The sequence below is a fragment of the Cygnus olor genome, chromosome 5, assembly GCF_009769625.2.
Source record: "Cygnus olor isolate bCygOlo1 chromosome 5, bCygOlo1.pri.v2, whole genome shotgun sequence".
Lineage (NCBI taxonomy): Eukaryota > Metazoa > Chordata > Aves > Anseriformes > Anatidae > Cygnus > Cygnus olor.
Window position 1 is genome coordinate 10,185,881 of NC_049173.1, and position 24,422 is coordinate 10,210,302.

The 24,422-nt window shown below is 41.3% G+C and overlaps 1 protein-coding gene across 1 annotated transcript in view; it reads right to left on the reverse strand.

The window, feature by feature from the left end:
- Positions 1–24,422, reverse strand: part of KIF26A (kinesin family member 26A) — a 100,264-nt gene that overhangs the window by 2,970 nt on the left and 72,872 nt on the right. Inside the window, 9 exon segments of the mRNA XM_040558424.1 lie at positions 32–222; positions 3,723–7,101; positions 7,652–7,814; positions 9,406–9,511; positions 9,514–9,564; positions 9,858–10,041; positions 10,286–10,548; positions 11,025–11,118; positions 12,798–13,007. Coding sequence (XP_040414358.1) covers positions 32–222; positions 3,723–7,101; positions 7,652–7,814; positions 9,406–9,511; positions 9,514–9,564; positions 9,858–10,041; positions 10,286–10,548; positions 11,025–11,118; positions 12,798–13,007 — 4,641 coding nt within the window.

The window sequence follows — 24,422 nt, forward strand, 5'->3', positions numbered from 1 at the left end:
TCTGCCTGTATACTGTAAAATATGTGCTGACCTCAGTTTCCTCTTGTCTGTGTCGCTGTAATCGTTCCACATCATCAATCTCATAAACTTTAATTTCAAATGGCTCTTTTAAAGTGCCTGGCAAAGGTGGTAGGTCAACCCATTGGCCAGTGACACTGGGTTTTCTTCCTAGTGAGGCAGCATCTGGCAATGGAGCAGGAATCAGTCTACGACGCTGGAGACCTAAAACACAAAAGACAAAAGTTCCTCAGACTCTAGGAGGACTAACAGACTGTAGAACATTACTGCAGCAAATTAAAGATCTAGGTTCTCCAGAAACTTAGAAGAAATGCTTTTCTTGCTCTTCTCCTTTTAGTAAAGTACCCTCAGGCTGCTGACTGCATTACTGTCTTGGCAAAATATTTTCCTCTTGGTTTACTGATGGGAGTAAGAGCAGTTCCTCTTCCCAAAGCAGATGACTGAGCCCCAGTTGTTTATTCTCTCCTTGCAAAAATATTTTTCCTGGATTAATTTCTTTGGTGAGCTATTATGGTACTCATTACCTTGCAATGGACATGTGATTGTGAGTAATTTCAGACCGATACTGATAATGACAGACAAGTCAGAAAATATCCTGCTCCTCCAGTTAAAGCCAAGAAAGACTACCTAAGATCCCCTTCATTGCATTACTTCTTTGCAAAGAGCCAACAGTTCTCTCCAGAACTACCACTAATACTTTAAGGAGCTAAATACCAGCAGTTTTCAATGACACTGTGGAATTAGGAGGTCTTCAGAACGCAGCAACCAACCAAGCTGCAATTTGAGTCACCTCCAATGTCCAGGCCTATCACTGACTATTTGCACTAACATTCAGAAGGTCAGAGCATGACAAACCTCTCCGATTCCTTTTTTTTCCCCAAATAAGCAGCAAACCATTACATTGATACAATTGCCAAGACTTGTTTCCTACAGCAGAAGCTGACTTGTGTCCTTCAAAAATGCTGTTACTTTTGTATATGAGAGCTGGCACTTTTTTTTCCAGCATTTTTTGTGGTAATGTCTCTCTCTTCATTCTCTCAAAGATTGACCACTACATTACATACATTGAGGATGAGTACACACACATGGGGCTGCTCAGACAATGTTAACAAGCCTGCTGTCCAATCCCTAGGCAAACAGGAGGACTGAAGGCCACCAGAAACAAACTGAAATGTCACATGTTAGCAGGAAGTATAAACAGCTTTAATTGAAAACCAACTCAGAGGTAAGGAGTCTTATTACTTCTGGTCGTCTTGCCAAAGGGAGCATATCCAACAGACAAGACACTGTTGCTCAGAGGAGAGTGCTCCCAAGGTAAATACTGGGCCTGAGACCTCTGCAGGAAAGTAAAATTCATATTAAGGCCATCAAGTAAGCCCTGCCACAAGCTTCCAGAGAAAATGGAGACAAAAGTCCTGCAGGTAGCCCTGAGAACAATACACCTCCACATATACTTGAAGAGTTACCTGGTTTACATAGTCTTAAGAAAAATATCCCTTATTCTTCATTACATCCTTGTTAACTTCTAAGTAACAACAACAATCGTAAAGGGAATATTTTGGAAAGGGTAAGACTTGATTCTACTTCTACAACACCTGTTCATCATTCGCACAACCCAACTTATTTAGCTTGAATCACCGCTATTTGCCTGCTGAAATCAACCACTGTAGCTCTGATCTTGGAACTACATTGGTAAGAGCAGGATTCTGTCTGAAAAGAACATTGAACAGGTGCAGTAAGACTTATACACTAAACAGACAAACTTAAAGTCCTTCCACTGAACCAGCCAAAGTCCAAAGTTGATGTCGTTTCTCCAAAGATGAAGTTCAAGGATAAGGGAACAAGGTATCCAGCAACATCCAAGGGAGCAGGATCTCTCCACAGGATGGGTTTCCCTTCCAAAGCTTCCTTATATGCAGAGACTGCACAGCTAAAACACAGTTTGGAGCAATGTAAGCAACATCAAGAATCTCTAACACTTGGCAAAGATTACAATATATTTTAGGCCAATAATGGGTCTGCATCAAACATTTCTTCTAAGAAATATTTCACAAAGTACCTAGAAATCTTTTTTCATGTATAAAATACATTATGGTCTCAAAGTCTAAAGCATTCCACAAAAGTAATACATAATTTACTGATATAGAGTAATTTCAATTGGAAAAAGAAATAGTTTGTCATTTTTAAAGACCTTATAAGCATTTCCTGAGGCAAAAACAAATAGAAATCCATCAGTGGGTAATGCCTTCTCAATATGTGCACAAATTTTACAGCTGTTAATATTGATTTGTAGGAAAGGTTTAATAGGTTGATATGCTACGGAAAGAGAACTGCAGCAAAATGCTGCACTAAGTTTCCAAACTGATTTATCACCTGCTGAAGCAACTCAGTTGCTTTGACCAGAAAGCACTCTGAGATCTACGTCAGTTTAACTCACTTGGGCTGGAATTTTTCTGGTTTCTGAGCCAGAATTGAGCATTATGGATGTCTACAAGGACTGCAATAATTATCCTTTTCCAACCAAAAACTCAAATTCAGTGCATTGCTGGTATCAAATCCTACTATATTTCTACCAGTCAGTATGCTTAGGTTGCTGAATGAGGCTGCTGGTCATTAGCTACACGGCACCGATTGTTACTGATTCTTTACGACACTACAGGACTTCAAGCTACATCAATAAAAATGAGTACTGTAACAGCAGTCATACGATCCTGATTCTGAATCTGGCTACCACCAGCTTACATGAAGGGGGCATTTACATGTGCACCACCTGCGAAAGCAACGAGGAAAGGCACCAGAGAGCAGAAAAAAGGACCCGGCACTTATACACCCACCTTTGCACAGTGCAGTCAGAGGCATCTGCCTTGGCACAGTATGTGAGCAGGAGCCTCTTCTGAACCAATCCCCCCATCAGTTTGCTATTGTTTATAGAATCTACACGTGCACTCTAAAATTACATTATAAAGCCACTACTACAGAGCAACACTATAATTTTGCGATTAGCTGGTAGCAGTAATGTAGGATTTGCTTGCATCTTGCATATGCACCCTTCTGGTCTGCCCCCAAGTCCTACCTTTGGATAACCTAACGTGCACCCAGCAATCCTCATTAATTCACAAGCGCTATTCTCCCCTCCAGGCGTATTCCCTCGTTTCCAAATGGGAGCCGCAGCCCACCTCACTGAAATTTTTCTCACTAACTCCCAGCATCAGAGCTCCTCCTCTCCTCACTTCCCTTCTCTCCCCATTCTCCCTCAGCCTGCACAAGAATTTCTCACTTGATCCTCACAAAAGCTATCAGCACCCTCACTCTTCCCAATCCACCCGCACACCCTCCTAATCTGGGCCGTCCTGGTGCCGTGCTCGCCACCAACCCCGCTGAGGAAGGCACGTACCCCTGTCTGCTGACGGCCATCTGCTGCCTCCTCCCTCACAGGGAGGCTGCCGTCGCCCCAGGGCACACGGCGCCTCTCCTGCCCTCTCCGCCGCAGCACCTGTGTCACACCTGCAGCTTTGAAGTGAAATAAATGACAAGTAGCTGCTGTCACAGCGATACAAGCACACAAGTGCATGCAGGCAGTCCTGGCTTTGAGCTCCCCCCAAATCACCTCTCCATCTCAGTTGGAGGTGCTATGAAAATCCCCATCCTGAGGGACTCAGCAGCACACTAGCGGCCACCTGGCTGCCCTCCCCTTCCTTCCTTACCTGTTGATCGTTTCTTGGGAGACTTGAGGCTCCTCATCCGGCCCGGCGACGACATCCCACTTTCACTCATGGAGTCATGCGCCGAGGAGGCACTGCCAGTGGCCTCGCTGTCCCGAATCATGCTCTCATAGCCACTGCTGCCACCGCTGTGGTAAAAGAGAGCCGTCCTCCCCATGGCTGGCGGCAGCTCCCCGCTTAGGACGCTGCTGTTGTCACTACCGTGCCCGCTGCTGTACCGCTGAGGCCGCCGGGGTGCCGTTATCTTGCTGTAGGGAGACGGCAGCACCGGGACCTGCGACTTCTCGTCACTGAGGTTAATGCCGCTGTCATTGCCACTGTCAGAGTCAGTGGAGCCTCGGAAGTGGCCCACCTTGACAGAGCCACCTGACACCAGCTCGTTCACACGGCTGTTGGCCGCCCTCATGGCCTGCTTGGTCCCCATGATGGTCCCTCGGCCGGGTTTGCCACTGACAGGCTGCACAGAGCGGGGGGCCGCCTTCCCACTAGGGGCCACGCCAGAGCCCTTCCCCGCGGGCTGCGCCAGGGACTTCACGGAGGAGCTGAGAGACTTTGACCCACTGGCAGAGAGGCCCCGGTTTTTATTCCCACTGGCTTGGACCTTCTGGTTAGCTGTGGGTTTTACCTGGCTGTTTTTTCCAGGTGCAGGGGTGGTGAAGGGTGGTGGTAAAGCCACACCAGAGGCAACAGGGGGGATGCCCAGCCTAGGGACAGAGCGTCCTGTCCGGCTGTTTCCAGGGTTCCCATTTTCCCTCGCCACATTTGCTTTGGATCCGACTGATGTCAGGCTGTCACACCTCTCCAGGGACATGTGGCTTCCGTAGCGGTGCACGGCTTCACTCTTTGATGCCTTCGCCTTCAAGCTTGATGTCATCTTAGGCAAAGAGTGGTCACCCTTCAGGTTCATTCTACTGCTGGCACTTTCACTGAAGTAAGACCCAGCTTTCAAACGCAAATCCATTTCATCCTCAACCTTTGGTGTGGCAGCTCTGGCAAAGTCCAAGCTGGTGGCTTTTCCCCCACCATTTCCCAGAGCGACAGGTTTCTGCTCCAGGCTCGATTTGCGTACGGGAGGTGTTGGAGGTGTTGGCCCACCTGGCCTGGGCAACAAGCTTGACTTCTGTGGCACACTCTTCTTTCCCAGTGAAGATTTCAAGCTGCCAGTGGCCATGGGAGCATCCGAATTCCCTCGGGTGATGGCCTCCGACAAACTACTGTTAGCATGCGATACTGGCATCACTCCCAGTGTGGTGGCTCCTCTCTTCAGCTGTGGCATCTTCATCACAGCTTCTGACTTCTTTGCAGCTCCGCTGGAGGATTTGCAGGCCATTTCACAACCATCTACAACCCTCTGCGAACAGGTGAGCATAGTCTGTGACTTCGTTGGCCCAGATGCTGCACCAAAATACTGGGCAGCTTTTCCTGGCTGCTTCTCAGTACCAAATGTGTGAGATTTTGGAGACAGCAATGCATCTGCAGGTTTCGTTTCCAGCTGATTATCTGTGCGCAACAGCCAGGGATCTTCAAATATGCAATGTGGATTCTGCAGCTCTTTATAGCTAAGGACAGTATTATTGTGGATTGGAGACGAGGTAGTTTTTGTTTTCCTAGGAAGACTAGAATGTATTGTTTCTATTACAGGTGTATCGCAAGAATTACCACATTTTATTTTTACAGGCTGATCAGTGACACAAAAAGCACTTTTAATCTGAGATGCTTTGGTAGTTTCAGAGGTTTGAGGGCTTTTGCCAAAGCCTGAGGACAGCTTGCTAGAATTCATGCTCTCACTGTCCAGTTCAGAGAAGCAAAATCCACTGTCATTCAGAGCGCTTTTTAGGGGGACAGATGAATTGGGTGAATCCAAGTTGAATGGTTCCTCAGACTTGTTACAGCTGTAAGATGACTGAGCAACAAAACTGTCACTAGACTGGGCTCCATCACTTTCAATTGTACAGATGCTGACTTCACTGAGCCATGAACTGATGGAGGAACGTCTGCTGCTGGTAAAGGGATCCTTAGCAAAGGGCACAACAATATCAATATTTACACCAGTAGAAGTTTCCTGTGAGGTATAAGCATCAAACTCATCGTTTATGCTGCTGATAATACTAACTGGCCTCGAACCCGATGCAAGAGCCTGAAGGGAGCAGTCACTGTTAAAGCTAATGATACTTGAAGGTCTTCCGTTATCCATAATCCCGCTGATGGACAGTTCTTCCACCACAGTGAAAACAAGTTCATCCTCTCCATTCAGCTCAACAGGCTGCTGCAAAGTCACCGTGGTGGTTAGTATATCCCGATCAAAACATTTACCTCTGAACGCTGACCGGAAGCTGTGTACCTCTATAGCACCTGACTGATTCTGGGCATTACTACCAACCAGAAATGTGCTTCCTTGGGGGTTCTGCTCAGGTTTGCTTGCCATCTGCTTGCTCATTCCCACAGGAGGAGTGCGAACTGCACTGCTATTGTCCAGCTCCAAACTCTGAGCACTGGGGCCTGGCACCTGCTCTTTCTGCTGTGGAGGCGGGGGTGCTGGACTTGGCAAGGGTCTCTTCGCATACAAGGACTTTTCTTTAGTGACACAGCCAGCTGTAGCTTTATTCTGCTCCAGATTCTTTGAAGGGCTACACCTTGAGGACTGCAGGGAATCAGTGATTGTCTCTCTCTCTCCCTCCAGTACTGTTATTTTACTGTCAGCTCTGCTCTGTGGGTTGGAAAGCTCTGTTTTCAAGTGAGGTGTGTTCTTCTCATGACAATTACCATTGCCACCCTTTGGTGCAACAGTCTGGAAAGGGAGGTTATGTCCTTTTTTTGGAGATGCAGTTTCTTGTGGAACTGGTTTCTTAAATCCTCCAGAAGGAGGAGATATTTTTTCCTTTATCAGTTTAGACTGTGCATTTTCTGTACCTCCAGGCAATGGACTACAATTGGACGCAACAGAGATTTCTCCACAAGCAAATCTGATGGGTTCCTCACTTCCATCAATGCACTCTAACCTTTCTTGCAGTTCAGCAAAAGTGTTGCATTTAAAATGGTCCTTGTCAGAACTCCTACCAGTAGCAGAATTGTCTTTACTTCTCTTCTTGTTCAGGGATGGGATTATGGGAACAAACTCCGGAGGACCTTCATTATCTGTCAATTCCCTGTCAGACAAAGCTGCACCATTGGGACCAACGTAGATGACAGTATCACAAGACTGTTCACTGCTAGAAGAATAATCAGGATCACTAGATATACTCAGGACAGGAAGGTCAGGGTCAAGGGCAACCGTTCGTGGGTGGAATGGTCGCAGATGGGGAGGTCTTCTGACATGTCCTTCTTCACATGAGCTCTCTCCTCCAGATGAGCTGGATGCATACTGCAAATGATCAAAAAGGGAAAAATTATTAATGTGAATTGATACATCGGTATACATAAATGCACGTTATTGATAAAAAAGGTAGGTTTTCTATATAGTCTGTGCTCTGTGTGTACGATTACAATTACATCTAGAGGAAAAATATTACAGTGTGAATTAAAGTAACAAGGTCATGCTACATAGATTTTACTGAATTAGGAGTAATCTATCTCACCTTTTCAGATAGTTTACATTAAATATTATACGTTGTCTTTCTCCTCAACAGTTTTCCATTTCTTCTTGTTTTTTAATTAACACAAATTGAAGCTTTTGAGATAGTTTCACATACAAGCAAAGAAAGAATACGTTTGGAACAAAAAGAAAGGGAATTTCAGGATTAAGGATTGAGGGTGGGATGATGGCTTGGTGCCAAGTCATTTGTCAGTTCCTCTCCTGAGCTTTTATGCATCTTGTATTATTTCTTACCGCCAAGAAATCCCACGTCCCCCCACCGAGAAGCTAGGAAAACTTATTTTCAAATGAATTAATTGCAGCTTGTTTGCGCACCAACCTTGGATTTCTTCTTTCTCATTCGGTGGATTCGTGATGCAAGCTGAATGGTGGTGAGAGTTTCTGCATAATTGACTGGGGAGTCAGAAATATGCGCAATCATAGTAGTTCTGCAGTTGATGTTTCCAAGTGATTCCCTCAACAACATTGTCAACTTGTTGTCCCTGTATAACAATTGAGAAAATTAGGATGGTTTAAAGAAAAAACTATTTTTTTTTGCAGACTTTTACACCGCAAGTTGTGCTTTCATTCTCATAGAATATATACAACTATGGTACATGTCAGTAAGAAATTTCTCTTATTATTTGACCATACTTAAAATGTGTCTAAACACACACATACAAAGATAACAAGCATTTTGACAATTTATTTGCCTGTGTATTTGTAGTGTAAGTCATTTTATTTGTTACTTGAGACAACTGTAAAACAATTGATAACTAGTTTAGTTATTTCACGTCTATCTCATACTACCCAAGCAGCTCACGATTGCTTTATTTTTACCTGAGCAGACTTTGCATCTCGATATCTAAGCTCTGTAAGGTACATGCAAATAATTTTGATAAGAAAAAAAAGTCAACAGAAACAGTATGAAAATCCTAAACAAATAACATTAGATATCAGAAACATATTATCAGTGCCATCTTAACTAATCTAGTTTCCATTCTGCCTGCTGTGCTCTGCTCTGACATCGCAAATGGGAAGCTAAATTTCTCTCTGAAGACTTTCTTGATGATGCAATCATCAGCTATGGAAAGCAAAGCTGACAGAACAGGTGACATTTTGTCCTCCATGGGTCCCCAGCACATGTACCCAAGGCTCCCTGGAGGCTGCTTCCATCACAACTCCGAGCTGGTTCAATATGTGGGAACTACCATCAAGTCTATGCTCACCAAATTACAGTAGGTGACAAAGCTGAAGATCTGTCCTTCCCTATTCTAACACATCCATCCTGTACTCCATCCACAAATGTAGCAACTAGCCTGAGGAAGTTACCTACTTTCTGTTTAATACAGAAAGAAAGAACACCTGTTTGAGATGCAACACTAGATAAATAAGTGAAATGACATGATTGATAATGAAGGAACGATGTTATAAAGACAAGTAGCAATTAAATTTAAGGACAGAAGGCCAACTTCTGGTAGGAATGTTTACATTGTGGATCTTGTCTTTGGGCTGGGCTCTTGACAGGTGCATTTAACATAACATTATTTTCAAGTACACTCAACAAAGCAATATGCATAAATGTTCACTTCTGCTAAACTGTGCAACATGGTGCTCATCTTTTTTTCTGAATTTCAATATAATTTCTAAATTTGGTAAAAGGAGACATAATTCTATGAAATTTTGATGGAAGTGTTTACTATTTCTGTCCAGCTGGCTGAGACAGGTCTAAAACCAAGACCCAGGAAACAGAGGACAGAAAAAAAAAATCACCATTTCTCCCTGCATTTTTCAACAATCAAACCGTCTTAACCATATGACAATAACCATACAATTTTTTGGTCACTTAAGTAAGAATTTCATGTTACTATGTGACCTCTAAGCATTCTGTGTATGTATACACACACACACACACAGAGGTAGATAAAGAGATATGTCTGCAATATGTAAGCGACCTTAGAAGACAGATCTCTCTCTGACAAAACTTCCTTTAATTTCATCTTAGGTAAAGAGTGATTTGCTGATGCAATGCAATTCATTGTTAAGGTAACACCAGCCACAAATTTACGCTAATACATGCAATAATTCACTTACTTATATGGCACATGCTTAGCACCATTAATTAAGGCCAAAATTACATTGCCCAGGGCAGAGAGAGACAAACACAGAGAGCCTCCTCCATCTCGGCTCTTGCTCAGCACTTTTCACAGCTTCCTAGATCAATGAGATGCAAACGGCTGCGTCCTCCAGACACTAAAACAAAAAGGGGAAAACCAGTTGTACATCATGTGTTTGCATGAGCTCAAGCCAGACTGGGTATTCAAAACATATTTAAATGAAGAAAATAATGAATACAGCACGGGATAATGATAACATTAAATATTAATAGTGAGGAAACCAGGTATTAGCTACAGCTACTGAAGTTATAGGTAGACTGGCTTGAGGGTTCATTTCACTTTTTCTTTCTAAGCTTATTGCAAATTATTGTTAAATCAACCCAAACTGAAGTAATTTAAAAATAAAGAACATGGTGAGAAGATTCATACTTCCTCCTTTGCCACTCTTCTCCATGCGATACTGGTATATGTGAAGAGTAAAGAGCATGTGTGAATTTCTCCTATCTTCTTCCTCACATTCAGGTTTGCTGGTACTTCTGGCAGCAAGTGCAGCATCAAGGAAAAATGCAGCTTTCTCTGCTGTCGGGGCCCTTAGCTCACTTTGGTTTTGAAGCTGGAACATAAACAAGAGAATAACTAATTTGCACAGGAGCTTTTTTTTTCCCCCCTGAACTGGATAAATCTCTTGAGAACTTAAACAAAACAAATATTTACACCATGGGAGCAGGGCTTATAGATTAAAACCAAAAATTTGTTTTTACTGTCTTAAAAATTTTCATAGTTGTAGTCAGATAAAAAGAAATAGAAAGTTTACGGAAGTCAGACTCAGAGAATTTATGTTGTGATATCCATTATACCTGCGTTCCACATATTGGATCTTCTCTCAGATAAACTCCGGGAGACTGGCCATCCTGAAGGCTGCCACTGGCTACTTCAGCTAACAAATCCTTAAGGTTTTCATCTTTGCCACTGATCTCCACAGCAGATACTCTAATAGAGAAACGTGTCCCAGTTTTTTCTTTACGTTCATTGATTAATTTGAAGAGCCAAGAAATTGCACAGGGGATGATACCAAGGCTTTGTGTGGAACTATCTTTCCCAATCATGGTAAAAGATTTTCCTAGAATGAAAAGATAAATGTGAACTTAATTCACCATTCTTGTACAAGACACTTTTTCTTCGTATTACTACTGGCACATTATATGCAATGCCATGTGCTACACAGATAATGGGAAATAACATGCAAAAATGCAAAGTATTTAATTATTAATCCATTACTATTCAACTATTTTTGCCATTTTTGTAACTCAGACCCACAGCAAATTAAATTTTAAAAACATCTCTGATCTTTTGATTTTCATCACAATGCACCTATATATAAACTCGCTCTTGAATAAGCTAATCTGATGTTACATTTTACCTTTTCAAATTAAAACTTACAATCCCAGTGTAGAAATAAACCATGATAAGTTTGCAAAGCTAATTAAAAAGAAATTCTAATCTATTCATATACTCCAGGTTTATTGTTCCAGGAGCTGACAGCATGTAATTACCAGACTGACATAGTAATTAACTGTAACGAATTTGGGAGCTCACCAAGCTTGACATGACCAAAGCAAAATATGCAACCATCTGCACCATTCACAACAGACTGGATTACTTCTGCTACTGTTCCAGAGCATACCTCAGCCTGAAAGAAAGATTAGAGACAAATAAGAAAAAGCACATACTATGGTTTTTTTTGTTTGCTTTTTTTTTTTTGTCTTCTTCTGTATGAAATCAATGGCTCAATATTTTTGAGCCACATTATTCCCCTTATTTTTATGTCATCAGTCCTATTATTTTAGTAACTATACTATCTTAAAAAAATAATAAGATCTGCTACTACAGCCTAAAATAGTTTTCAATTCTATTAAACTAATTCTCTTGGAATATTGATTCTATGACTAACGTAGCAAACTGAATGCTATCCAACTAGGCTTCCTGCTGGTATAATAGCTTAGCCAAGGCTATTCAGCAATAGTAGCAACTCCACTGAAATTAAGCTACTCAACAGTGCTCACAGGAATTAAAAAGACATTCATACTGGAGAAAATGCATTAAGATCCCTGAATAAGATTTCATAGAATCACGTCTTCCTTTTCCAGGGGAAACAGCATTATCAATAAAGAAAACTTGCTGAAATACTTGAGTGTACCAAAACCAGTTTATCCACATCAGTGAAGGTCTCAAATATACAATATGATGATCTATCAGGTATGGCAACTGCGGGGGGCAGTGCTATGTGTGTGGTGTGTTAAATATGTAACTACAGTGAAATGATAAGGCTCTGTTTGCAGGTGCACAGCAGTGAGCTTGCCTTGAGCAATGACGCTTGCATAAAAGTGGCTGGGCTGGCCAACGCCACCCAGAAACACCACAAACAGGCCACCCAAAAGGTCCACCACAAGCACCTCAAAGAACCTAGCCCAAACCAGGCATCAGCAATCCAGAAGGCTGGTGCCAAAACCAGCACAGAAGGTGGCTGCGACTGGCCAGCCCACTTTGCAGCAGGGATAGCAATGGGAGTTTTATTATCTGTAAGAAAAAGCCACTAAGTTTTAGACTAATGTTGAAATCACTATTGTGAGAGGCACATACCATCAGTACCACAATCAAGATAAAATAATCAGTCAAAAACAGAATAAGCAAATTGGAAAAGGAAACGAAAATATAAAAGCTCCCTAAATACTTCGGTATAGCAGTAACACAGGGTTAGCTGTATCTCTTCTCCTAACAGCGGTGTTCAGCAGTTAATGTTAAGCACATGCTCCTTGCCCACTGAAGACAGTGGAGAAGGACATTCTTCATGTCATCAAGGGGGTTAAAACCTAACTGGAGTGAAAAGTGAACTTCAAATTGGCTGTGTCTTTCACTAACACAAGAGAAAGGCAAGAAGATAATTTAGTCAGTAAATCCATCTCCCCAGCTTTTATTCCTTAATTTTACATCTTGGCTAAACTGAAAATGTAAGAGTTTACCCACCTGTCTATTCATTACTGTGTTTTTTTCCATGCATTAAGGCAACTCATTTTAATATAAATTCTCAGAAAAAGATGGTACTCTTAAGGCAGAGAAAACACAGTGGCCATAAGAATCACCAAATCGTTTAGGTTGGAAAAGACCTCTAAGTTCATCAAATCCAATCATTAACCTAGCCAAGTCTACCACTAAACCATGTCTCTAAGCACCGCATCTACACATCTTTTGAATACCTCCAGCAATGGTGACTGAATCACTTCCCTGGGCAGCCTGTTCCAATGCCTCACAACCTTTTCAGTGAAGAAATTCAGTGAAGACTCAGGAGGTTTATGCAAGTGATTTCAATACCTGTGAAGCATCCTGTGGGAAAACTGCATCAAAGGCAAACATCTTTGGAACAGCAACAACACCCCTCCTGTGACCTATGTTGGAAGGCCCGCTTGCCGCTGGATCATAAAGAGTGATTTGCTTTTTTCGTGGATCCACCTTTAGGAAGGACATGGATTCAGATGTTTCATGTGCTCCTTGAGAAGGACAAATTCTTACCATCACTTTCACCTGCAAAAGTTCATAAGAAATTGACAACTTTAGTTCCCAGCTAAACAGATGCAAAGCATTCCTCCCAAACCCGCTCCCCCTCCCAAGACATGATCATTTATAATATTTAGGCGTGTCAGGACAACCGTGGGACAAAATCAGAGCCAGATTTTCCAGACTGGTTTCCACCCTGGGGTCTGCACTGAATTAGCTTTTAAAGGTGCACTTTGTCCTCTTTGTTGACTCTGTTCCAATTTCAACATTTCTATTTCTAAATGTCTGATCAGCAGGTATAATCCACTGTAGGTGTAATACCATGCCTAAAGAAAAGGAAACTCTAGTCTCCTACCTTCCATGTACTTAATGTGACCAAAAGTACAAACTGATCAATTCCAAAATCCATGGGAATAACACAAAGCTGAGAGAGCTAGTGCATTCAAACTAAATCTGGAAACTTTCAATTCCTTTTTCATGTTCCCCTAATAAACAGGTGCCTCTCTTATAGCTTTCCCAGGCAGATGCCTTTATGCTGTTATTGCTAGGTAGTTTGGTGGTTAGTTGAAGATTTTATGGCAGTTTCAAAGAAGGGAAGGAAAAAAAAGCATTAAAATGTCCAAAATCTTGAAGGGAAACTGCTCACAAAGTACATTTTATTCCTACACATGGCATTTTAAGACATCATTTTTAGACAGCTCAGACATGTTGGCTGTGATTTCCCAAGCAGCTTATGGGAGCCAAGTGACCAGGTCTCACTCAAGTTCAGCAAAGGCTGCACACCTGCTTCTTTTAAGCTTCCTGGAAATCATATTCTTATTTTGAAAAAATGTGAAATACTGCCTCACACCCACTTATGACCATTTATCCTTATGAAATGCTCTCAGGTCAGAACCAGTGTGTTTTACACACCTGGCACTGCAGCAAATGACTATTACAGGAGCAGTGAATCACTCCGCCAATCGTCAATTCTGCACTGCCCAGCAGATCAAACTTAGAGGAAAGCAATGTTCAGCCAGAGTGACTCTCCGTGGCCAGTAAAAAAAATGCTTCAAAAACATGCTGAACAACAGCATTAGGTCCTTATCTAACTACCACATGTTCTCCAACACCAGCGTTAAACGTAGTTTTGCTGGGTGAAGAGCCTCCATGGCTGTAATGCACCACATGCAGCAGAGCTGGAGCAATTCGCACTCTTCAGAGCACCCATCAGGATGTGCGTCTTCTGCAATGCAACTACTGACCCTAATGAAGTACAGTCCTCCTTTTACAGTGCTTGCTTCTGATTTGGAAGGGAAGCGACAGATAGCAACCCTCCCCCCCTTCTGCAAACCCACCAGGTGAACCCACCAAATAGAGCACGCTGATCAGAGTTGCTGATCTAAGGCCAACCTCTAGCATGGAGGTGGATGTTGCATGGGGACGCTGGGTTGGAGAGCATACACTGCTAACAGAGATGGATTCTCCTGTTTTTGTAACTTGTTACTGCTAAATTTAACCTTAAATCTTCCAGAACAATTTATCTCTATGTTCTGAGAATATTATTTCATTAGAATGGTGTGCATTTATTATGCTGTCACATTCTTTTTGTCTTTACAAAAAAATGCGCTTTGCAGTCAGCACCTCCCCATCAGTCTTGCATCCAGAGAAATAATGGTAAAGAAAGAACCAAAGCTGAAAAATTGCTTCAGCGAAGCACAAGAAGGAAATGCAGTCCTCCCAGCATTGCAACAAACAAATACTGGAGCAGGCTGAGCCACCCTTTAAGACTGCCCTTTATATCAGACAAGACGAGAAGGTGATGGCATGCACACCTGCACTCGGAGGGTGCAAGTGAGATGTAGTGCCCAGACCAGGGTGATTCACAGCACTAAGCACCATGCTGAACTGTCCCTGTCTTTATCAACTAGGGATGGTAGGTAACTTGAAGGTTTTCATTTAATTTCTCAGCTGTTCCATTTTTCCAGCTCCTCCTTTCTGGGGGGCTAAGTTGCATGCAGGCATCCCCTGCACAGTCACTAAGGGGTATGGCTGAGCACCATCACAGAAAGTATTTTCAGAAAGTGGCTATAAAAGCTTTTCCCCAACATTTTTTCCAAAGGGCTTAAGAAACAACTGACCCACCCAGTAAACACCGCAGGAGGCTCCACCAAAGGCAGCAGCAAATTCTTCCACCTACCAACTCAGGCAGTCCCCCCTTCTTTTCACTTTTATGCTGATATGAATATGAAAACATAGTCCCAGAAAATAATTGAACCTTAGAATAAATGAAACAGCTGCTTCAAAAGCAAAGTGCATCAGAGGTGACAGACTCAAGGCTGTTTCCCCATAAAAGCTCCACGAAGCCAGCTTTGTGTATTAGCCTGTTAGCTCAACCTTGACATGCTACCAAGGTGCTCAGAAAAATAACTGCCCTCAGGAAAAAAAAAAAAAAGAAAGAAAAATACATACATATAAATGCCCACTTCTGAGTCACTTGATTAAAATTAATTTTAATATATATGCTATTTAAAAAAATAAATCCCTAAACAATCCTTTCTTTTCTCTCTTACACTTATTATTAGATTCTAGCAGCCAGAGCTTGGCTAAGAAGAAAATTGGTCTCCTCCTGACCTAAACAGCAAGTTTCCTCCATCAGTGTTATTCCTCCTAACAAAAAGGTGACTTTACCCACAGAAAAACCTTGTGTGCCAAATCAGCTTTTTGAGACCATCTCTCTGAAGCAGAAAGGTACTAAAATCTCTTCTCAAAGGGTATCAGATCCCAACTCTTAATGGGCCTCAAGGGTCATCTTCATTTTCACAGAGAAAATGAGCTTTCAAGACAAATGGGAGGGGGCAAGAAAAGAGCAGCTTGAGGGAGTTCCTTTTCTGGTGTTTTGTGTATAAATGCTGATTTGCAGAGTAGAAAAACAGATTTCAAATTTAGTTTCTTTGCCCTCTAAATCCATCCACATTTCTTTGCCCTCTAAATCCATCCACATTTCTTTGCCCTCTAAATCCATCCACAAGTGATGGCGTAATGTTTAAAGCTACCTATCAGAAATTGTAGGGTTATAATGTGTCACTCTTATTCACAATGCTGAGCTGCCGAACTAGGCACTGACTTCACTCAGAAATGAACTAAAAATGCTCATGTAAGTACCAACAAGAATAAAGCTTACTCAAACCTATCGCTTTGCAAAAGCAGAAGCTAAAGTGCAGGCAGATCCCACATGCAGGCACATGCTTCTCAATATGTAAAAGAAAGATTTGGTGTTATACATTTTTATTATTCTAGCCCTCCTTTGTTCCAGGAACAACCTTAATTGCCAGGTTTGTATTCAAAGCTCTGAAGTTCAACCCAGTACTTTTCTGTGTTGGGATAGGAGGAACACGGCAGAAAAAGCTGAGTACTGTACAGCCAGCATGGTTCCTGCCTTAAGGATCAACTTAACTGCACCTTCCCCTGGGTCTCTTCATCAATGTTTAATACAAAAGGCATGCTCACTTGCAGAGACAGCAACTTGCAGTGCAGAAAATCACCCAGATACAAGGGCTTTTAGTGAGGGAAGGACTCAAGAAAACACATGAACCCGTAAATCTTAAAGTAACTTTGGCCCATGACTAGACAGCACAGTAGCAGTATCTGGTACTGCACTCAAATGCTTTTATTTGCTTATGAAATGAATGACTAGAACTAAATGCAATAACATGTATTTCAGGCCCACTCAGAATTACATCCTCTGTGGGCAGTTACTCAGCAGTGCGGCCAGTTCTGGTGCTCAGCTCCAACTGCAGCAGTACCAGCTACTGGTAACACTTGTATGAAGTGAAGAAACCTTAAGAGAAGGAATTTAGAGAACAAATGAAGAAAGGGAAAAGTAAGACATGTCTGAAAGAAAACAAAGAGGAGACCTAGAAGGAATGTCAACAGGGGGACAGGGAGTAAAAAAAAAAAAAAAGAAAAAAGAAAAAAAAAGAAAAACGATACAAATAAGGTGATTCCAGAAACGTAATCTCAGGATCAGGGCATCTCTGCCCTGACCACTATTTAGACTCTGTAAGGAGAGCTAAGATCCCAAATCCTTCCTGTGATGGGTATGACTCTTCCTGTTATAACTGCATTTTTAGTAACTCCTTGTAATTTTCTTTTCTGTATTTCTTCTTCAGTGTCACAGACAGATGCTGAGTAAGAAAAAAGAATTACAGGGAAAAAGTTCATAAAGGATACAAGGATTTGTACATACATACTCAGAGACACTGAATACTGGACAGAGGCTCAATTTTAATGAGCATGTTGATAGGAAAAGAGGACAGGTTTGTATCAGTTCAATTTTTGCAAATAAAAATAAAAAAACATTATGGTACATGCACATTATTAACATTTTTCTCAGTGCCTGAAGACAACCTAAATCACACGATTCACTGAAGTATCTCAGTAATTAACTGACTCTAATCTTGGGAGTTTTGTACACTGGGGGGTTAACACTCAAATGAACTTTCCAAATTCATGTTTCCGCAGGAACCGGGAGGTCAGCAGAATTGCTGAAGGAAATCCTATTAAAATTAAAAGTGTTTGGAAAAGAAGATGGTAAACACATCCTGAATACGCTGATAAAATACAAAGAATTTAATAAATAAATATATGCGCATGGAATTTGGAAAAGCCCTGGAAATGGGTGGCATAAAGTCACAGGCCCACCCACCCAGCACAACAATGGGCGTAATTTAAACCAACACTGGCAAGGATGGAAGAAAGATTCATAGCAATCAAGGATTTTTTTTTCTCTCTCTCTTTTTTTTTTTTTTTTTTTAAGTCTATCTGTCAACCTACAGTGGAAGTTGGGAAAAGAAAGGTTATAAAAGCAAACACTTGCAAGCTAGAATTCACTTTCTCCAGCCATGTAAGGGCAAATCACATAAATGGATGCTGAAGCATAAAAACAAGTCATACCACTGTTTTATGCATGCATAAACAATGTTAGAGGAGACAAACTGGAAAAGGGTAGACTTCTGAAAAAAATAATTTGCAATCAGAGAGAGGCAAAAAAACCTTTATGTGAAGAACAATGGCTACGACTAAACTCCATATAGTTTTAGAAACACCTGATGAGGCCACCAGAGAATGACAGAACCACGCAGCACACTTAAATACTACTAATTTGTGGGAGTCCTGAGCCAAAACTCTAGACCTTGACATCTTTGACCCTTTTTAAAGTCAAATATACATGTGCCTTTAACAATTCTGAACTAAACACTGACACTTCTCAGAAACTGAGGAACACACATCCTGGCTAATACAAGCCCTTCCTCCTCTTAGAGGCCATTGCTACTGTTTACCCCATTCCACACCTAGGGGTTCCAAGGGGAGACCTTCTGCCCCATCCCCATGTGATGGTTGCTGTTCCCATGCTGCGACCTCCTCCAGGAGCACTGGACACCCCTCTTCGTGCGGACTGGGGGACTTCCAGACCTCGCCCCACATATTGAACCAGCTGGAGCTGAAGAGAGCAGGATGAGGGTGTGACAGCAGGACTGCTCAAGATAGCGCAAAACATCAAGGATATGTCAATGTCAAAAAGCAGGTTTGGGAAAAGTAAGAGACAGACCAAAAAGCCGTGAAAACCAAATTTCAAGGCAACTCTCTGACAGCAAGACATGAATGTGAGACTGATGGCCAGAGGCAAGCTAGCACTTTTTTTCTAATACAGCCCTCATATTTTGGATATGCTGAATTGAATGGAGCTGCAGTAAAGCCACGCGTCAATGAACACAAAACTCCTCAAAGACCAGTGAGGCAAGCGTCATCTCAGAAGAAATCACATCCAAGACTGAATTTTTAGAGAAAAGAGCCAGTGATAAAAGAAAGAATGACAATCCTACACAATTTTAGACAGAAACAGCCAAGAGACTAAGACAGCCAGGTTCACATTGATTATTACCCTGTAATCAAGAGAGATGGAAGGGCTATCTACACTGACACCAGACAAAGGGGAAGGACTATATCACACTTGAAACAAAGAACCAGATGATTTGGATTCTGTTCCTAAGACTATCACAGACCTCTACTATACGTTTTAAAGGATTAATACAAAAACTACTGCATACATCGAAAAGTTCATCATTTGTCTTTCGTTGGAGCAAATACTCTACACAGTTTAATTTGGGGCAGACATGTAGACAAAAAAGACCGCTTATTCACTAAGTAATGACTAGACTCCATGGCATTTTGAACGCTGAGGAAATTAAGACCCTGACCCAGCCAAATATGTTAGCACAGGCATAACTGTAACGTATGGTACCTCCTTAGAAATGAATGGATGTGTAGTGCTCATGTGTTTATAGCGATGCTTCGTTAGCATTCGATGCTTATGCAGTTGTCAAGTTTCAAATTAAATAGAATGACAAGGAAAAAACAGAAAGAATGTATTAAAAAGCATATAAAATTTTAAAATACATGAGCTCAAGCTTTTTTTCCCCCCAAAATAAGCTCAGACTTTGTCTGTATTTTGGGAAAGTGCTGGCACTATAGGGGAGTCCATTCCATAAACGTTGGTCATATTCTACATTACAGTAGTATCATAATCCCTAAATGAACAAGCAATTTGGTCTTCAGCAATAAATGTCATTATATCAAATTTGAATAGACACTAAATATTCCCTTGAAACACACATTTGACAGGCAATGTGTAGCCAGGAAGTTAATTTTGTCCAATGTTCACAAAATGGCGTATAACAGCAGGTTAATTACATAACTATGCTTAGACATCCACCATTCTGAATTAAGAATTCTCAGCAAGATATTACAAAGAATTCGTATTCAGTTGAAGGCCATTTTCCAATGAAATCACTTGTTTTTCAACTACAATGTAAATCAAATTACAAAAGTCCTAGTTCAGAGCCAATATTTTTCATGGATTTAATTGTAACTGACAGATATATAACCCTTGCTAAATTGGTTTACTGTGGGTAGTTCTTACAAGCCTTTCATATACTGCCACTACCAGTGGATGGCAAATTTATATGCAAAATTGCTATGCTAGCATAGACCATTTAGCTCCCCTGGGAGAACCTAAAAAAAAAATCGCTTCTATATTGTACTCTATTAAAGAGGAATTGACTCTCCACTCCCAGGAGACATGAAGAAAACTATTTTATTTTTAAAAATTGAAAACAAAATAGAAGAAATTGTGTATTTTAATCTGATCTTTCACATTTTTTTGTTTAAGCAGCTCAACGCATTTCAGCAGGAAGGTATGAACCTTGTCCTACACAGGTCTACATACATGGATTGAAGAGTACTTAGTACGATACGTGATTTATATCAGAAATAACACTCTAGTCATTAGGAAACAAGCAGCAATAAAGATGACAAAATTAAGTACCTATTTGTTATCCATCATCAAACCATTCTAAGAACCAGTGAATGGGACATATAGCACACTTAAGAAAACCCTACATGACCAGTAAATCATATTAGCAGTACCTTAGCTGTGGCTTGGTAAAGCATAAATGAAAGTAAATGTCTAAAACACACAAATGGAGACCAATATGTATATACCTGTCCAAGAAACACGTCTGACGACTCAGGTTCTCTTTAAATGCTCCACTTCAATTGTCTCACATAGGAGGCTTCTGTCATTCTAACATAAAAAAATTGACAGGATCCTTGAAAGAGACAAGCACTTAAAGCTGCTGTTGTAAGTGATGCAGTATTATAAAGAATGAGCTGAATAGAACTGCAGAAAAAACATTTTGCATGAAAAAGGCTTCCTACCATGCTAAAGAAAAATAGCAAATTAGAATGCTACACAGCAGCCACTGTAAAAAGGATGTCTTTTTTAATACCACAATATGATAAATTATCTTAAGTAGCACATTAATGTCAGAAATTGAGCATAATCTAACTTCTTTCCAGTGACAATATTAAATGGCTTTCAGACGTCTTTCCTACTATTCTGACATTAAATTTAATAACACCCAGAGAGACCACAAAAATGATTCAGTTACAAGAATCATACTGTACTGGATCATTGCCTTTTAAGTAGGATTCAGCTAAATGATTTGGACTCTGATGTTTTTGGCACATTCAAGACAAAGGTATGAAATTTGCTATGTAACATTTATTAGTAGTGAACATAATTCCTCTCAGCATTCAGTTTGTATTGGTACTAGGATTTTTGTACATGTGTGAGGGTTTGATTAAGGTTGATTATACAAAACATGGGTGCCAGAAAGACCCACAGTTCCAAACATTATTTATTTTAAACTTTTTTCTGCTTGGTGTTCCTGAACACGGAAAAATCCTGCAAGCACCTGGAAGAGTATATAGTCTTTTGCACTCTTAGTAAAGTATGCAAAAGATTAATTAAAGATTTGAATCACAGGACAAATCCACACACTCCTGATTAAATTATGATAAGGGAAAAATTGGTATTTATGAAATGTAAAAGAAATTAGACATTTACTACTCACCTTCCAAGACACTACTTGAAACAATGAGAAATTAGAAATTGCAAAAGATACACATAGGATCTCTGCTGTAGTAAGTCACTAACAACAAAAATTAAAAGCAGTATTTCATCACAGCAGAACCGTATGATGTGCATGGAGATGATAGATTACGAACAACTCTAGACCTTGGGCTCACATCAGTAATTGTGTTCAAGTGGAAGTTCTGGCCATCACAGTCTTTTCACATTCCTGCCTCCTCCAGCAGTTGTGACAATACATAGTTACTGCCTGCTATAGTCACATAGCAAGAAAAAGCAAGAATTCAAACCACTTCCTTCCCCTGATCACCCACTGAGCTCACAAGTTAAGACAGGGTCCCACAGTGACAGGACCTGTCAGCCGGACCGATTCCAAATCATGACAGAAACAACCAAGGTAGTCCTGATGCTGCCTATGCTCCGTTCAGTGACTTAGATTCAGCTGTCCTCTACCTCGGATCAGAATAGCTCTTATTCACATGTTTAACTCTGAAACCAATGAAAAGGACTTAATGCGTGGGAAAGTTCTCCATTGAACCTGTGTTTTGGCCATAAAGAAGTTTCTTTATCAGGATAAGCAAATGGTCATGGTAGGGCAGCTTTGAAAATGTGCATTAAATAAGGAACTTAAAATTCCAGGTACAGATGTTTGGTGAAGCCTTTTTTTTCCAAAAAAAGTTTTGGTCCAGGCCTGTACTGGCAGCAAAGCACACCATTGCTGCTCCTGCCTGCAGGGGAAGAGCTCTCCTCTGAGAAGATCCTCTGGAGATATTTACATGTGAGAGGAGTGGAAGTCTTTGTGTTTCTTCAGTTCTTACCATTTTTTATTGAACTTCTTGAAAGTTATTATGGTAAGGAAGAAAGCCAGTAAAGGTAAACACAACCAGTGACTTATTAAAATAATATGGGCAAGAAGAGGAACATGTCTTTTTATCACATACTGCTAAGAGACCCTTTACAACTAAAGTTGCTTATCCTTCTTGCCTCCTGAACAGTCAATGAAGCATTTCTTCAGAAGCTGAGACTCATGGTAACGAACAATGCTGTAGCTTCCATGATGGCTGGTAAAATGGGTTACAGTCATGCCTGATTTCCTCACAGCTTACCATTTGTGCATGCAGAGTTAGAGTCGCTTTTCCTTGTGCTAATTAGCATTAAACTTCATCTGCCTCTTTATCATCTCAATAATTCCAGTACTATGAGATGTTTTTACAAGTCTTCAGAGTCAGATTTAGCTTTGACTAGTCTGAATAGGTAGCTACACCACCTCACTCGAATCATTTAGGAAGACACCAAACAGCATGGATCTCCGTATGACACGGCTAACTTTGCTCCAGTGTGGAATCTGACCTTTTGTTTCCTACTGGTTATTAATAACATGACAGCTTAGGGTTTTCTAAGAAAACTAGGCCAGGGCACTTATCAAAAGCTTTTTCAAAACCCAAATACACTCAATCAACCAGACCACCCCTATTCAAACACTCGCTGACTCTTCCACAGAACTCTAACATGTGTGTTCTGGCTATAGATGTTCCATTGACTGATACCTAATTTATCATATTAATCCCTGCCTGCTAATTTTGATCTTTATTATTGCTTCAGCCACTTTGCCTGGGTGCCCGACCTGAAAGTTAGGGTTACTAGGTTATGCTTCCAGATTCCCTCTGGAGACGTTTTTTTTTTTTTTTTTTTTTTTTTTTTTTTCCCATTTTGGCCCCGAAGTAACATCACGTTTTCCACACGCTGTTCCTGTGCCTCTTAAAATGTGTTGAATACCAGCTAAAAGACAACCCTGAGCACCAGTGGTGGGGGGTAGTTAAAAATGACCACAGCCATGGATATATAGAAAGCCAATCATATTGGACATTGTAAATATTTCAGCATGGACTCGCACTTAGATCTGCAAAAGAAATGGGACTACCTAGAGCGTGTTGTAACAGTAGCAGTCAGTCTTTGTAGGATCCTGGCCTTATTCACTAGTTCCTTCTTAATATAAATGCTATTTCCGCACAGTTGACATATCATTCACCACTTCAACTTGTCATGAAGGAAATTACACTACCCCCACTGAAGTATCACTGACATTTCATGGGTTTCTAGTTTGTTTCTGTTTTTCATTCTCACATAACTTATACTTTTCTCCTTAAATTTTATATCTTCCCTTTACAATACAAAAAGGTGCTTTTCTCTATGGTATCCTGTCCTGTTCCAGAAGAAGCCACGTGACAAGAAGGCCATTAAAACTTGTCAAGCCGCCTGTGCTCAGAGAAATCAGCCCCTCAAGAAAAAATAAGGCCTGGTCCTCAGTGTGTCATTGTCAGGTCAGTAGGATGAAGTTATGCAGCCCATCAGTACTCCTACATTCTCACCTAAGCAACAGATAACAGCAAGGAACCAGTCCTCCACATCAAAACTAACCACGAAAGACAAAACAGCAGAAAGCTAGGAGGTGAAGAAGGAGAACACTGCCACACCAGCTGCTTAACCCACTGTAACCACACATTAATAATAGGGACAGGCACACTGCTGATCTGGAACAATAACACAAACCAAGGGAAGAGCCAGCCACAGCCACAGATGCTGCGGTAGCAAAAACTGACTCCAGAATCCAGCACTGCTTCTATCCCCTATGCGTATCTTGTACTTACAATTGGACAGGCTGCTCTACCAACGACACTGGGAGTCATGTCAGTTGACAGGGACTGAGTGTTCCCTCAGCAAGTTTACAGATGACCCCATGCTGAGTGGTGCAGTCGATACACCAGAAGGAAGCGATGCCATCCAAAGGGATCTGGACAATCTAGACAGGTGGGTCCACGTGAACCTAATGAGGTTCAGCAAGTCCAAGTGCAAGGTGCTGCACCTGGGTTGGGGCACTCCCAGACATAAGAACAGACTGGGAGAAGAACTCATTGAGAGCAGCCCTGCAGAGAAGGACTTGGGGGTTCTGGCAGACAAAAGGCTCAACA